The 17,794-nt window shown below is 42.1% G+C and overlaps 1 protein-coding gene across 6 annotated transcripts in view; it reads left to right on the top strand.

Annotated features, from left to right (window-relative positions):
- The window catches only part of LOC121594682, a 111,470-nt gene that overhangs the window by 60,484 nt on the left and 33,192 nt on the right, over positions 1–17,794 (top strand). For all 6 annotated transcript variants that reach the window (XM_041918241.1, XM_041918246.1, XM_041918243.1 and 3 more), the window contains exon 3: positions 14,640–15,039. In XM_041918241.1, the coding sequence (XP_041774175.1) occupies positions 14,640–15,039 (400 nt within the window). The remainder of the gene's footprint in view (positions 1–14,639; positions 15,040–17,794) is intronic.

A 17,794-nucleotide genomic window follows, 5' to 3' on the forward strand; every position in this document is an offset into this window, starting at 1 on the left:
ATATATAAAACTCCTGTATCACATTTCTGCCCACTCTAGCGTTGTGCCACACACGGGCGCAAAAATTGAATGTATCCTTTATTTAAAAAAATGTACGAAAAAAAAATCATCCCTATGATCTATCGGTTGTGCACCAGCTGTGGAACCGCCCGGGGCGATGCTGTTGGATTTAACAAGCAATATGTATTTCTCCCGGGGTATGCAAACCGCGAAACAAGAAAAAAAACACGAAACAATACAGAAAAAAGTGTGTACAAACACTGCACGTTTGCTTTATGAAACACAAACAGCACGGCCGGGATTAAACGCGCTGGTGCAAATGCTGTGGCAATGACAGTGCTGGAATAAATTAAACAGACACCCTGGGGGGAAGAGGAAAGCGAAAAAAAAACGCTCCAAAATACTAATAAAAATAATAACTATTGAATGCCATCGGGAAGCGAACAGAGGTAAAGAAAAGAAAAAAAACAGTGCAAAACATTGCTGACAACTCCTGCATCGACAAGTAAAACACAACTGCGTACACAGAAGTCAAATAACATCTGTACAAACTGTGCCGCAGTACGTGGTTACGTGGTATGAAGTTTTCTTTTTGTTTTGTTGGCTCCGCGAGTGGCTCGAAACCAAAATATTGACCAAATGAATCACCCACCAGCCATGCTGCGTGGAACGGTAGTAAAGGTTACTCCCGTTTTTCATTCGCAGAACTGTCCATGGGAAACTATCCATACACGTTTACCATGGATGGGGCAGGCCGCCCGCTGACCCGGGTACCCGGGTGTGCTGTGTGTATTGAAATGATTATTAATTATTTTTATTAATTTTTGCTGAACAATGCTCGGGCCCAGGCTTTGCTGATTAAGGGTAAACGGTTGCGGAAGAGTGCCGCTGGAAGTAAAAACACACCGGCGGGAATACACGACAGTGGGCGGCATACATGAGCGTCGGGGATCACATTCGCTGCTGCGCTCATTAAATGCAAGCGATAAAGCTGATTTCAACAAAGAAGCTTATTAAACCTTGCGGTTGGCAATCAGCCGCTTGCCGGTGTGTGGAGTGACAATGTACGAAAACATCCTCCGTGTCCGGCGGGAGGAACTGATACTGGCGGGAAAGAAACAACAACAAATGGCAGTGTACCAGGCAGTGCCGATAGCGATCTTGGTTTATTTTTATTAATGAAAAACAAAGATGGAATCAGTAATAGTGTCGGTTTGCTTCGAGGATGAGGAGAGAAATATTTTACAAACTCCATGCTGCTCGGAAACAGGTTGATTGGGGTGGTTTGTTGCCTTTTTACACATTACACACTTGTTCTTCTGTTCGCTGTTGCGATGGAGAGCGAGCGCCTAAAAGTAGGCAATGTGCTTATCAAAATTATTATTTTTAAATATTAAAAAAATGCTGATTTTGCATAATTAAACATTTTTTAAGGCTGCGCTTTAGGAGTGGTTAAACAAATAGACTAAATAATGTATTTATCTTTTCATTCATCCTGTTTATTACAATCCCAGAAATTCCAATTTGATGACGAAACTTGTTATTCAAGAATATATGTAGAATTAAGAACAGAAAATTACAAAAAGGTAAATTGGAAAATTTACTTTATTATTACGTACCAAAAGCTGAGCTGAATAGTATAGCATTAAGAATTCCGAAAACTATATACTAATTTGCATCGAAACAATCTCTTCCAATCTTAAATACCACTTTGACGATCAATTCTGTCCACTACCTTCGTACGCATGTAGCTAGATTTCGTTCGAATCTCTCGAACCTTTTCCGATTAAAATTTTGATATTTTTGGCTCGCGCTTTTGTTGAACCTTCCTATGTGTGCTACTCCAAATCTGTGATTGTGTGGTCCTTTCCGAAAACATGCTTACACGCCAGTTACAAGCATGTGAGGCAATCCTTTCAAAAAGTTTCCAAAGCCTCTGAGAACACAGCTCCTACGTCAATCGTTGAACCACTTGACCCCTGGGTCCGGATTTGTCCGGTCTAGAACGACCAGACCGTGGCAACCCTTCCCTACACGACGAAAGGTTCAGCTGGATTGTATGCGTTCGTGGAACAAAACGAAACACAAACCAAAACTACATCCCCAACATTATTTCTATTCCAACTCGGAGAAAAGGGGTTATAAAATCTGACCGATAACCGGAATGTGTTGAGCTTTGGTGCATCAGTGATACCGCTGAGCAGAGCTCCATATAAGCTTAAGGATGAATATATTTGCCACACGAGCGAAGAAACACCAATTTTGAATGCTGCTTTCGGGGCTGCTTTGCACCGCTTTAAAGAGCGACAGGCTATAAAGCGCACGCATTGAGTGTTGAAATTACCCTTTCCTTCGCTCTCGCTAGCAAAGTGGGAAAACCGAACTTGAAAACTATCGTGCGAGGGTTTGGGCAAGGGTAGAATATTGCTTTGCTAGCCGAAAAGCCGAGGCACCCTGGGCACCAGAAGGTGATCATTGCGAAGATATCCACTTGTGGTTTGCACTCAACATCGTAACAGAAGTAAACGCAAGCTTGTCGTTCTGTGGGTAAAATCTGAGCAGGAAAAACCCGCTCCCAGTCCGCTCGGCTGTGAAGGGATGTGAAATTAATTTATGTTTGTTTTAGATTGTGGTCGTTGCCAAGCAAAACCCAACACGTTGCTCCGGTGCAAAGTGTCGCCATGCCCACTGTCTGTCCGGCGTTTCTTGAGAAAAGCGGCAGCATGAGCTGCAGTAACGCCGAGGAAGGCAACGCAGGCCAAGTGATAAGTACAGTTTTGCTGTGTGCAGAAACTTTCATCACCCAAGCGCCAGGGAGAGGGGGTGGGTCGAGTGCCTGGGGTGGAACGATGCTGTCCCATACGAAGGCTTAATGGATGAATGAAAATGGAAAATTGTCGAGTCGGTCAGATTTACGGTGCTGTTGCAACTTTGCTTATAAATAATACGAACATTGTAATCTTTGGCACTACTCGGGGCCGTTGCTTTCCTGTTTGGGCAAAGGGATAACGTGCATGAGTGCCAGTGTGTACGTGTGGTGTATGTATACAAGTACCACCAATTAAATTGTAATTTGTACGCCTCAAGCATGAATGGGAATTGAATGATATGATTACTTCCATAGATTGTTTGCTATTTACATTTATGCCATCTTAATCAACGGTAAGATTTGTCATCTTTTCAGGGGATTGGGGACGTGCTTGGCACTTTAAAATGTCCCGGCACGTTTTGCAATTTAAACGCAATTTAAAGGATTATTGGAAAAAGATTGAATTGCAATTGTGTAGGTATGTTTCTGGTATGTATGTTAAGTCTGCCCCAACGCTAATGCTGCGACAGCCGCCCGCTTTTTCTCCACGAACGGTGCACTAAGCCAGAACGCAAAAAGCACACAAGCAAACATAAATTCTTTAGAATTTTGGTTCTTGCGCTCCGGTCTCGGTTACCTGCTGGTGGATTCTCTTCTCCTCACTGGGATCGAAAATATTCCACTCCATCCCTCAGCCGGCTGAATCTTCGTTTTTGGGCAAACACCTTCCGGTACCGTCTAATCCTAGCCACTCGCCGACTAACCCATTTGCTCGTGACATTTTGAGAATCAGCCTGGGGGTGGTGGCATGGAGCACGGGGTGGCTGTTTGGGTAAATTTGTTTTTGCTTTTCTCAGCGGAAAATCTTATTTATGGCAGAATTAAACTGGCCCCGGCAAAGAGAGCGGCACGGCGAGCCATAATTCTTTGCCCTGCCCTGTGTGATGCTTGTAAATAAAGCGGATTCTGTGGAACCGGCTCGAGCAAACACATGCCCACACAGGGCCAGGACAAAAATGGCTGTGGGATGAATGTTTGGGTGGCTACAACCAGGCGGCGGGGACAATAGCAGGCATAAAGGGATATACATTTGCTGGTAAAATGGTGCCCGTTTTTTTTTGGTCGCGTGAAACATCTCAATTATAGGAAGGGAATCGGATCGGAGCATTGAAAGGGTGGATGAAAATTGTTCGCTTTCACCGTTGGATTCAATTTGAAGTGTCTAATTATGTTCTCCTCAATCTATTTATTTTACTAAAAGTGCTCGTTTTGCAAGCTGCAATGAGGTGCTTGTTTTTTTTATTTATTATTTTATAATATTTTATTGATAATATTATTCTTATATAATCGATAATCTCGTTGCCGTTTTAAAGTGTTCAAGCCTATTATGTTCAAGCCTATTAAAATGAAATCAATCTTCCCAATCCATCTTTGGTACTTTGGTTGTCTAAAAGATTAATGTTTATTTGGTAAATTTGTTTGACGTTGCGCTCACAGCATAGCTGTTTACCTAAGCAATGGTTTTCGGTACCTTTTTTGGTAAAGTTTAATCAAAAAATTTTGGCTTTTTGTTTGTTTGTGTTGTTTGTGTTAGCTTAAATTTATTGTTGGACCTTCTACGCCAGAAATGATAAGCTATTGCCTTGTGCAGTCTTTTGTTACAATCCTACAAGTAAGATGTCACCTGCACGCCAACCAGTTGCAATGTCATTTGCAAAAAAAAAAAAAAAACATAAAAATATCCTTTTTTTCTGCCCTGCTTCACGGAAACAACGCTCAACCTTCATGTGCTGGTGCATATTTTTTCTTCTTCTCCTGTGCTCTTGTCTCAACTCTCACAAAGCATTCTGACGGGCCGACGGGCAACCGTCGAGCACATTCCACCGTCGCCGTCGCGTTCGCAAAGTGGCGTATTCGGTCGTGCATAATTATGCCGCTCTGTATAAATACGAAATTGAAATTTATATGCAGATTAGTTCGTGTTTGTCTCCAGCGTCCCAGCCAACAAGGGACAAGGGAAAGCGGCAGAAGAAGAAGAAGAAGAAGAAGAAACTGACAACAACGCCGACAGAGCCCATCCATTATCCCATCCATTTACTTTCGACCCGAATCCCGGCCGCTGGTTCCGCTTGCCCCACAAATGCCGGCATTCTTATGCTATTTTCGCAACATATGGCATATGTGGGCGTGAGTGTGTGTGTGTGTGTGTGTGTAGTCTGGACGGACAAAGAGCCAGCTGAAACCGGCAGCCGATGGTGTATGCAAATTGCGAAAAATTAGATTATACCGTGTGTGTTGCTCTCACCGGAGCGAAGCTCGGTATATCCGGCAGCAAAAAGCTCCCTCCGTGTGCCGTGTGCGCTCTGCTGCGCAGTGGAACAATGTAACGGTGGGTGGACCCACGGCGCCAAGCAACGGTACGGAATTAGAAGAAGCATTAAATCATTTCTTCGTTTAATGTTTGCAGCGATCATCATCTTGCTGGGCGTGACTGGGCGGTATCGCTTCGTGCACCACGGATCGTATTGTGTCCACATGTGGTTACGGACGTACGCTGTTGAATTTCCCGGATATTGTGGCCACGTGATGGGACATTGTTTGTATTGTGGGAAGGATTTTTTTTTTGGTAACGGGCAGGGTGTGTGGTTTGGTACACCTTTGTGGTACATTTCGGGCAGAAAACAAATGAGATTTAGAAATTTACTTTGCGAAGAGTTTGCACCTTGATTGGTTTGGAGTTTTGGATAAATTGCATACATTTTGGCGTACGCTTGTTCTAATTCTACCTTTGTTCAGCAGATGTTTTATGAAGATTAATATAAATTTTTAAGCCAATAATGTGAAGAGAAGAAGGAGTTCAGTCAATTTTTCTTTGTTTAAAAAAATTGGTACTTGTTAGCATTCCTGCTAGGATTTATATTATGAAATTCTTTTCTGTATACCTAGTGATATTCTACAGCAATAGGAGGACGGCTGCTATTTGGTCATGTAAGCTATTTGCAAAGCAGTTTTTCTATTGAAGTTTGAGTAAATATCACCTATTTGTTGATGTTAGTTTAACAGTAGTTTTTTTTAATAAAACCTGAGTTAGTTTAATAAACATGTTGTTAAAGACATTAGCTGTTTGAAAATTATATTCCAAATGTGTTTTTGTTTTGAATTTTCTTTTTTTTGGCTTTTAGGTTTTATCCTTTTTTCTTTTGTGTTTGGTTTTATCGATTATGTGTAATAAATAGTAATTTATTGGTTCTATTTAAGGTGGTTCTATTTAAAGTGCATACCTGCAGGCGCTTGGGCAGTCGAGATGCGATGTTCATTTTGCTCATTTTTTGCCTTTTATACATTTTGAATCGAATTCTGTTGTATATTTTTTGTTTGTAAAAGTGTTAAGCACGCTGAGTATTCATTATTTACGTGCAACAAATTGAAATTTGTACCCAACGATGAAGATTTCGTTTGCCCAGTTATCATTTATATTGCACTTTTCTCGAAGCGAGCATTCTCTTTCCGTAACGCGACAAATTGAATTCTCTTTCAATCTCATCAAGATCTACACCGGACAAGAAAGCTCAAAGCATCGTCAAAGCTGCACCGTCAAAGTCAAGTCCCGCTGCTAAACAGCCACCATTAGCGTTTGTCGGTATAGTTACCAGGAGTGTGTACCTCCGTTATACCATCATGTCACCTTCCTAAGCATCGCACATTCGTCTCACTGAGCAAACCCGGTGCCAAGATTCGAAACACATCTTAACCACCTTTACATCTCAGCTAGTCTGCTGAAAGCGGGAGCTCGAAATTTCTGCTCGCCAAGAACAAAACATTCGCGTAACGGAGATTTTCTTCGGATACGTCCATGTCCATCGTTGTCATTTTGGTTCTTTTTATCGCGCGCACTCGTTATTTTGTGATGCAAACTTCCATTTCTCTTCACGAGCTGCCAAGCCAGATCTACTGCTTGATCATGTTGTGGCGTGGTGTGGTGCGGTGTTGGCACTTTCTTGCTGGCAGGATAAAATATCACTCTCAGTGCCCCGGCTGGACTGGCTGTTCGTGGGCTAAACTGGCTTCGGTCGGTCGCTTGGTCGAGCGGGTTAAGTACATTCGCGGTGCAATTTGCCTTGAGGTGAGCAGCCACTTCCCCTTTTTTTTGCAGTGGAGGGGCGTGGAACACCCGCTTGATGGACTGCTTGAACGGGAGGCATGCCGACTGCCATCATCGACCGGCTTCCAGCTGGCAGCAAACGAGCGCAGGCGGGAAAAAGGGTTTAACGCTGAAGCGTAAGCAAAACACTGAGCACCGATAAGCTGAACGTCAAGGTTAGGTCGCCGTTTAGTCCGACGGGCCACACGACGGATGGGATACCCTGTTCGGAGCTAACCGGGTCGTCCCTTAAAAAGCAGCACTTTCGAGCGGGAATATCACCTTTTTCAAAGCGCTGACTTTCTGCGAACCACCATCAAGGCGAGCGGAATGGGCTGGTGGGATCGAAAGAAAAGTGGATTTATTTCGAGATCGCTTTTAAAATTTATTTTACTTGTCCAGGGTAAAATGGTTTTTTTTTGCATGTTTAGTTTCTGGCTCAGTGCTGCAGGCGAAAAACGTTCCGGGAGATGGAATTTGCTGTTTAGCTTCCTTTCTTTTTCATTCTTTTGTGACTCGTTTATTTTATTTAAAGCACAATAGTATAGCAAAATGGCTATAAGAAGGGATAGCGTTGTCATGAAGGAGGGATCTGCCAAGCAGAGATCGATGACTGTTGTAAGGAGTTTAATGTTTCACCGGGTTCAAACTTAAAGTCAGCAATGAAAACCACCCAGCTGTGGAAACATGGTTTAAATGATCTTAAAAAATCTATGTGTTTTTAGTTTTCAATATATTATGTACTAATAAAAAATGATGTTAGTTTGCATTTTGTATTCAAGAAAGCTCTGAAATGTGTTTCATGCGAATTTGAAATCTTTATTACGCAGTTCAATACTCATTTGTAGCTCCTAAATGTATGCATTGTGCATGACAATCACCATTTATTACGAAGTAAATGACTTTTAACTATAAACATGCCTTAAATGTCTTAAATTTGTTTGCAAAAAGGATAAAAATCAATATTTGTAATAATTTTGCCTATAATTTGCAAGAACAAGAACAAGAACAATTCTTTTAAATGTTTCCCTTTAAGTGAATACGTTTTGAGCTCACTCTGCTGGCACAAAAATCACTCTCTTTGTTGATCGGATTAAATTGAAATACTTTAGCAAATCCCTCTTTGCAAAGGATCAAAACTTAACCGAACAATTGCTGCCCCGTTTTGCTGCATTTCGTGTGCTCCGGTATGCTTCTATTCGACTCGTGCAAAATTCGTACGCCTTTGGCGAACATTCTTCACCGCTCCCGAATGCGGCCCAAAATGCCATGCAGCAGGAAGATCGAAACACAGGATGCTGATTGCTTGGTATCATAAAACTTTCCTTTTGTTTTGATGCGCCCCTTTGCAACATCCATATCCGCAGACTTATCGGTAAAGTTTGGCAAAGCGCTCACTGCTGCCAGCTGCTGTTATAACCCGTGCTCTTGACTCTATCTCTCTGTGTGTGTTCTTTTTTTTTTTGTTCACCACTGTGTTCCAGTTTCGCATCAGCATCATGCACGGCGAACCAACTCGCAAGGGGTTTGTTAAAAAAGACGCTGGCGGTGGTAAAATTTGTACTACTTCATGAAACATGGTGCGTTCGCTTGGCGCCATCCGCGTGGCTCTCCGTTTCCCGGAAATCGAAGAATATGCGCCGTCCATGATGACGGTGTAGTGCGGAATCGGAATCGATCGATTTGTCGTTTGCATTTGCAGCATTTGCTGGATCGTGTTGTAGGCGTCTAGTGAACGGCGTCTGTGTGTTGGTGTGAAGCTGTGCGATGCTGGAATTTCATTCAAATTCAGTCAATAAAGATGAGAGCGACGCCACCTTTCCGATGGGGCAGCGCGGGCAGAAGGGAAAACTATTCGATTTCCAGCCCATGTATTTATACTTCCCTGCGCTCACGTCCTACGCTCGCTACAACTGCATCCCACTTTCCACCACGGCGGGAAACCGCCCCCCGTGACGGGTCGGGAATTGAATTCAGTTGTCTGTCTGGCGTATCGAAGCCTATCGATTGCAACCCATTCTCGACCACTTCTCGGCGGGTGAAAATTTGTCCATTGGGGCGGAAAATGTATTCCTCTTCAGGATGAAAGAGAGCCAAGACTACGGGGGAGGACTACCGCTGCAAGCGACAACAGTGCGAGGAGTATGCAGGAAACATGCCTTTGTGCGGCACGCAGTCCTCATCCTTCGTGCTTTGCTTACCCTTTCATCTTGTGCCACTTTCGAAATGAGATGCAAACTTTTCCCCTCTTACCGTCGCTTTTCTGCTAGAGAGCGACACACGGGCCGGAAAAAAAGAAGAAGAAAAAAAGACGCAGCACGTGGTCGGTGGTCGGCAGCTTGTTTCGGAAAAAAAAACTGTTCAGAAAGAAACATCACTAAAGAGGCGAACTTCTTAGAATGTGGGCCGATGTAAAGGGGTGGGCAGAACGGAGCGAAACTCATATTGGATTATTTTTGCCCAGCTCCTCCTGGGTGGTAATGGGGTAGTGGAAGGTGGATGGAAACTGTATGATTGAAAACTGTTCCGTTCCCTTTCGGTGGAGTGGCCTGCGTTGGACCAATATTCACCGGAATGCTACAACGTTGCCAATATCAGCTGGATGAAACCACCGTTAGTAGGAGGGCTGAGGAAGATGGAGGGAAAATGGCTCGTTTGACGATATTATTTCGTTACATTTCGATTGATTTGTTTTCCGATCTCATCGACCGACCGAGCAGATCGGAAAAATGGTTCATTTACGTTTTTGTGTACATGCGGTTGGCTCTTTTTTCTGATTTCGAGAGACAGATAGCTTCTTGGGACGTTGGTTGGTTAGATGTTTCAAATACAAATTTACCTAATATCTTTGTAAACGAGTGATGAAATGGAAGAGGGAAGCTTAGGTGCTGTATGTGGAAAAATGGTCATAAACAAGATTGTTTGCTTGCTGTGGGAGTTCGATTGGTATTGGATTCGTCAAGTCAAAGTATTGGAGTATTGGAAAAGAGTCAAATTAGTTGTTCAAAGCGATCAAACAAGAAACATACTCTACTAAAGAATACATATTTTCATTTGAACTGGAGTTTCTAGGTGAAATATTATGAACTCAAGCTTGCTTGCAAGACTACCTTATAGTCTGAAATTACTCTGAATTGTGTTCGAAATACTGTCCTTCTGAAGAATTTTAACCTCAGAATTCTTTGTAAGTCTACATGCAATAAACGAGCTGTTCAGTGGCCTAATTTGGGTGTATGTAGCAATAGTGGAGGTTATGGTGTCTGTTTCAAGGTTGGCATTACGACGTTAGAAGCGTCATTTCCATCAAAGCCTAAAAACAAACATTACTGAATCTTTACAGATCAGTGTGCACAATTTTATCTTAGTATATTTTGCTGAATCTACAGGAGGATCATTTTTTTATAGACACAAAAAAAGCAAACATGTGTATTTAATGTTCATAGTCATGATAACAGTTATAGAAGGTACTTCTCTTGCGTAAGGTATTGTTTTGACGTTTATAACTAAATCCTTTTCAATTCGAACGGTTTAACAACATGCCCGTCATAGGTTCAAGCTCCGAATGGACCGTGTCCCCATACATAGGACTAAAAATCCTGCTCTGAGTAATCAATAGCCGCTGAAAGCCAAATCCACCAATGCTATTGGCAGTCCTTGACCGACAACGGTTGTTTTGCCAAGGGATAAGAAGAAGAACTTACTCTACTATGGGTTCTGACGTACTTTATTGAATCTGGACAAAAATTTTGAAGTTATGGAAGAAATTTCACTGCCACCGGTCAGAAACAAAAGTGCTAAGAATGCCTCCGTTGGTTAAATGATGATTAGACGATATTTGTTTTTCGTGACAGCAGGATCGAGTTCAGACACACTTGAAACAGATTGTAGAACTTTATGGAAGTTATTTAAAATGATTAACTTTTTTTCCCTGCCAACTATTGAATATTTGCTTTTTAGTTGGCACGTTTTTCCATACAAAAAAACTGAAAATTTTCTCGGCATGCCATGGGATTTTTGTGAATTTTTCAAAAACCAGTTTTTCCATACAAACGCACGCTTTTCAATTGAACTGTCAGCCAACTATTGAGCGTTCAACTAAAAAGCATGCCAACTAAAAAGCGTTCAACTATTGAATTCTGACTATATTACCTCCGACGAACCGACGTGACACTTGCGTTACAAAACTGTCCCGCACGAAAGTACTGTCATTTGCAAGTGAGGCGATTACTTCTGTCAAAGTAAGCTCTGTTTAAAGTAACGGCTGTTTAAGCGATTCATTACAGAGATGGCGCTAGCGTTTAACGTATATTCATTAGACATATGTGGATAACTTTTGAAGCTTATTTTGTTCGAAGTGTCACGTCGGTTCGTCAAATTACACCCTGTGGTATTACACCCTGTCATTTACCAACATGTACAAATAGCTCTTTTCTTCTGAATTCAATTGTTTATCATTTACATAGTGCTCTTGTCTTTTTTTATTTTATGTAAAGATATTTTTAAATGACATGTGAAATTCTATAAGAACTAACAATTGATTTGTAAATTGTGCTTGCTGATGGTTGTTGCCCTATTTTGATTGTTGTTGATTGGTAAACTATTTCTATTCTAACTATTTGCACGCATTGCAACATTCTATCCATATGTTGGAATGTCTGAGATATCGCAAGGATTGAAATTGAGTGTCATAAATTTCGATGTATGGCCATGGCCATGTAGGGAACTGAACAAATGAATTTTCTGCAATTTGTCTATGTCAATGACTATTAAATTTGAACGTAAACCTCGTAGTACACTATATAAAATGTTTCAATATTATTCACATTGTCAGAATCCCGCTGTTGTTCATGGAATTTTAACTTTGCGTATGAAAGATGTTTTGAAATTGAATCGTATTCAAATTATATTCAATTTATACCCATTTATTATACTCCATACACCACACTATGTACACAACTACAAGACGTGAACGTTTGCGACCATACAAATAACATATGAGTAATGGGAGTTCAATAGTACACTTTATCAAATCTAGATCCTTCCGTGTGGAAGTGATCCAAATCCCAGTGCCGAGCGGGAAAAGGGAACGTATTGAACGTATATCCAGCACATCCAAGCCCACGAGCCACCAAATCCTCACAGCACGCAGCATATGGGCCCATTCGCCTAATTCCACTTATTCGTCGGGATAAATGTCAAAATCAAAGTGAATTTACATCCCACATAACTCGACAGCTTGCAGCCGGTTCAGTTCGGTGTGGGAGCAAAATTTTAATACTTTTAAATCGCACAAAATACGCCCGTTTCGACGCTCAATTCGATGTGCGCGTGTGTCTGTGCATTTGTGTTATTCATGCGGGAATATTAGCAGTCTCGTTTTACGATCACCACATTACTGGCTGGCCCGGTCGATTGAATTTTCCCGCGACGCACGAGCGCTCGGGAAGCGACGGGGAGCGGCGGGTGGTGCGGACATCTAAAATAGATTCTTTCACCCACAATGGTCGAGTAAGTGAATGAAATCGCACGATTCAGCATCGGTCGATTTATGTTTCCGCTGCCGTACCCGACGCCCGCAGTAGTACTCGCAGTTTGATCCTGTAAAAATCACGATTTATACGCCCTTGTGCTTTCTGCCTGCCTGCACGCCGCCCGTTGGTTGGTTTTGTGTCTGCTTCGGTCGATTTACGTGGCTCGTAATCTCGTCATAATTTAGAATTATCCATAAATTGGCAACCGAAATTGGCAATTGACTGCAGGCGGTCCCGTAAGCCAGTGGTGGTATTCTTCAGTGAAATGGAATTAAATTTGGTATTCTAAAGCTAGAGTGTATTTTTGTATTTCTATACTATATTTTTGTAAAATATATTTATGAGCCATTTCATTTGCATATTTTTTAAATACCCAAAACAGAAAGCGCTCATATATATTAGACAACAATATTTAATTCAAATTAGCTCAGCAATGTGTGAATGAACGTCAAAAAACAACAATTTTCGAGTAAATAACAAGCAAGATTTTCAGAATCATCCTTATTATCTTTGCATTTCCTGTTAAAAGCATGTTCTTCTCACAAACATAAACACAAACGATCAAGTAACTCTAAATCCGACGGTAAAAAAGCCGCAAATCCTCACGTGCAATCGAACGATGGAGGCGCCCCGTCTTTCACTTGAATATATATATATTTTTTTGCTTAACGCTGAGCTAGGTAACATGATGTGCAAAAATGAAAGACGGTCTGCCAAACAGACAAACATTCCAATCATTTACATAATTGTGTGCGAACGTATGTATGCGAATGTGTAACATCATCTCAATACCACGGAACGAGCACGGCCTTTGATGTTCGGTTGTGCCAAGATGTGGAAGCCATTTTGCTTTGGTTTGTGTTTATGTTTTCTTTAAACCTTTTTTTCTGTTATCTGAATTGCTGTAGTGTTTAGCGATACGATGCTCTTTTTTGTACTCTTTCTATCAAGCAGAGTTGTTATTGCATGTTTAGGGTAATGTTATTTACGGAAAATTACAACACGTGCTGTTTACGCACTTGCGTCAGCCATTTCTGACTGCGGCTTAAAATAATCTACCAAATGGGAGTTTTGATACGAGACAATTCTTTGAAGTGCCATGATTTTTGGTTTGGTGTATGTTTTTATATTCTTATCAAATTACAGTTAATTATTATTACGAAATTTAAATGCTTTGTTTTTTGTCACACAAACAATTAATAGGCCTATTTTTACGGTTTTATTTTGCGGATATAAGCTCGAAATATTTCAAAAAATTAAAAGAAAAAAATGTAAAATTGTATACTATTCGAGGCAACATTATAACCACACTGGAAACTCGATTTTTCCTCTAACCTGTCTTGATCATTGAATTCATTACTTGCGTCCGCCCATTAATGGTGCCCAGTGCATGCTTGGCAAGAATCAATTACGCTGCCCCGTGTAACACACGCTCATATGACAGAATCACACTACAAGCAGGTGGAAAATGGGTAACACCACGCAATTAAAGCCAACGACGGCAACGGTGCGGTGCATGTAAAGCGCCAATGCGACGTTGCGTGACATAAGAGCATATTCGCGCTGGCGCATAGTTTTCCCCGCCATAGGAACGGTCGGTTAACTAGGGCAGGCAACTAAACGAAGAAGCAGAAAGGGAAACAACAAACTCCATTTAGGTAAACCGGAATCTAAAATCCAACCCTGTTGAAGAGATGTTTGGCCCTGCTCGAGCACAAGACTGTCGCATTTCATTCAACGATTTTATCAGCCGTAATTAGTCCGGTGTGCGTGTGTGTGTACGTTATAGTATCAGCACATCCCCCTCGGAGTGGGAATAACTAGTAGCTAAAAGATCGGTGACTTGCGTTGAGTATATTAACAACGTACGATAGAATTTCCACTCCACACACGGTCGCTCCCATTATGTCGTGCTCTTCTTTTTACGAGCTTCCTGCTTGATGGAATGCCAAGCTTAGCTCGTTTTCCCGCGATGGGGTGGTCGTGAGGTAATTTGCTTCTTCCTGTGCAGTGTGCTATTTCCTGTGCCGGGCTTTTGTATCACAAACCGCCGAGCCAATCATTGTCGGTGCACTGTCGTCGCGCACCGCCAGCCAGAGACGCTTTAACCTGTATTTATGTGTTCCCTTTTCTTTTTGCCTCTTTATTCTCCCCTCAGGCACGGCAACCGCTAATAATCATCAATTATCGTCTTCATCATCGTCATCATCATCCTCAGCAGCAGTGACAGTATCCAGTACGCCACTATCACCAGCCGGGGACGCGCTCGGTGCCGTAACGCCTCCGGCAGAAGCGGCACAATTAGTAGACAATAAAATCCACGACAAACGGCACGGCGAGCTGCCGACCACTGACGCCCCGGGACGCCAGAAGCGGGCGGATATTTTTAGCGATAATGTGCTGGCAAATAATTATCAGCTTACCGAGAGCACTGGGCACCGGTGGGACGCAAGTGGGTCACCCCCGCAGCCGAGGATCACCGAGGAGGTGCTGCTCGTCAGCAACCTGACCGAGGAGCGGGCACGCGAAGAGAACGAGCTGCTGGAGCATCTGAACCGGTAAGTTAGTGGCTTTTGTTTCCCCGAGACGTATTTTCCATTGCAACGCTCACTAATGGCCGGGGGTGGAAAGAATTCTCGGGAAACTCTCGAAACTAAGGGTAAAGTAGCGGGCCAAGTTTGCCACGTGACGCAAAAACGTAAGGATGCATTTTAAAAGGTTTCACTTTTTTTCCTGCCAAAAAGCTTCGAGCGGTTTCCACTGACTTCAGGCGAACAAAACCCACCAGCTACACTTTGCAAAGTGAAACCACTTTGAATTTTAACCCAGGATCGATGATACATCGCTCAATTTGATGAAATAAGAAGCTTAAAATCTTTCTAAAGTATTGCCCTCTTGCTGGGGAGCTGCCGGTTTGCTCTAGCACTCAATGGGCTGACGATCAATCGCTTCAAGCTTCGGGTGGTGTAGGAAGTTTCGGTGGTAGCTTTGGAAGAGTTTAAATTTGACGCATGTATGGGTTGTTGGGGATCATTTTCCTGGTGAATGAAATTTACCAAAAAAAAAGAGAGATAAAACCATACAACACACGTTCATGCGGAAAATACGGTGCAACTGCCAGTTGCAGACTGCCTGGAGAAGCTTGCTTCTGAGTATTGGTCTCAGCCATCGATAGTATAGTAATATTTAAAAAATGTTTTGCGAACAAAGGATGTTATCGGCTCTCTCCCACTCTCGATATGCTTCTTAAAAATGAATGCCAGAAACGAAAGGAAATTGCATGAATGTATCTTATGTTTGCAATTCTTAGCATTGATCATTAACCCATACCAGATTCATGGAAAGGATACGTAGGTGAGCCCTTCCGATAGATGAAATTGGTTGTAATTCCTAAAAGCAACCTCATACGCCTTCGTAGTGAAGCTTTGCAAAGCGCATTGCATACATTTGGGCTGAATAAATTTTTGCTCCCAGCATGTGCACGCTGAAGCATGCCAGAAACCAGTTGATGATCTAGAAATGGTTATATTCTGCAAGAACAGTTTACAATCAAAGCATTTTGCTCTTGGAAACACTGAACAATGTCTGGTACGCCAACGCTTCCTGCTGACACCAAGCGACCCGTAGCTATATGGCCAAGTTTTCCAATAATCACCCTTCTGTTAATAAACCTTAAAATGAGATTCATTTGGTCTTGTGCCTGTATGTGTGTGTGTGTGTGTGCTCTGTTTGCCAGAGGTTAAACCCTAAGCCAGAGGTTTATTACAATCAGCGCGCGGGGAATTCCGAAGCGATGTGATTTGACGCGTCTTCATTTTAGCAGCTAAGCGCTGGGACCGGATGTAAAGGGGTTTTAATCACGTACGAAACCAATTAGAACGAATCCTTTTGATCCGCACGCTAACCTCATTGAAAATGTTTGAAAACATACGTACACACACACACATGCACGATGGCAGTGTGAAGATGTTTGCGCCTCAATTCGGTCCCTAAACCCTCTCCCTTAGATGATGCTCATTTGAGGCTGGAGGGATGATGATTGTCTGTCTCCGTCTACCACGCGTGCGGTAAGGTTTAATGGGACAGGTGAGAAAGTTTCTTCCCAACTATTTGACGTTTCTTCTCGAACAGGGTGAGCAGGAAAAGATGGGAAGAGGAGTAACAGAGGGGCTGAAGCGAAACCCCTCTCTGCACGGGGTTTATGATCTCATTTAGAGTTTAATTTGATGCGAAATGAAATAAACTTCACGTTCCCACCGTTTGCGGTTCGCTGATTTACCGGCATTTGCGGTCGTGTTGGCGAAGGATAGCGTGTTTTTCTTCGTCCCTATGTTCCTATGTATGTGTGTATGTGTGCTCACGTGCGTTTTGTACCAAAAAACCGCCCACAACTAGGTGCTTGCTTGTTTGTGGCAGGAGAGTTGGGAAGAATTTGCGGTTGACTTTTGTGCAAGGTTAACGTGTTACATTAAGCTTTTGATTTCCTCTGAAATGGGAATAGAAAATCCTGTCAGTGTCACCGGTGTTAAGGTGTTTAAGTTCCATGAGTGACAATATTCTCTGAATGATACTTTCTTCAATATCGTTATTTAAGTGAAGGCAGACATGTTTTTTTTTAGGAAAGGCATGCTTCAAAAGCGACATGTTGAGCCTTTGCTGACATTTTGATCCATAACATTTGTTAACTTTGACATACTAGCATATTTATTTCAGGAAATAGAGATACTCTCGACGTCAAAATGATATTTTGTTCTGAAGAAAAGTGTAGTTTGGAACTAAATTTCTCAAATCGTTCGAATACTATAGGCGCGATAATTGAAAATATTCGCCAGTTTGTGCCAAGATCTATGTCAGTATGCAAGATCTTTGTTAAACCCTTTTAGTTTATTAGGCGTATTAGATTAAAACCTACTCTAAATCATTCGCTCATTAATTTGATATTATGAAGAGGATGTTATTGCATACCTTCAGGCGTTTTAACATCATTACTTTGTCCAGAGTAATATGTTGAACAAATGTCTGTCTACATTTTTTTTCATATACTCTATGGGAAAAAGGAACCATTGTTATTCTAGTTATATTCTGCTTACTTGTACGATCTTATTTCATCTGGAAACGAGTGTACGAGCGTCTCAAAGGGATAAAAACATTTGCGCCCGTTTCTAGGCTATGAATCGGATTTGTTGACATTAGAATAGAACAATTTCAATAATCTGGAACTCGCGCTGTTGGAACAACCTTTTTCCGTTTGTTTTGAAATCCTTACTTCCTTTCAAAGGTGGGCAGGAAACGGACGTCCGACAGCTCATCCTG

Source organism: Anopheles merus, chromosome 2L, assembly GCF_017562075.2.
Source record: "Anopheles merus strain MAF chromosome 2L, AmerM5.1, whole genome shotgun sequence".
Lineage (NCBI taxonomy): Eukaryota > Metazoa > Arthropoda > Insecta > Diptera > Culicidae > Anopheles > Anopheles merus.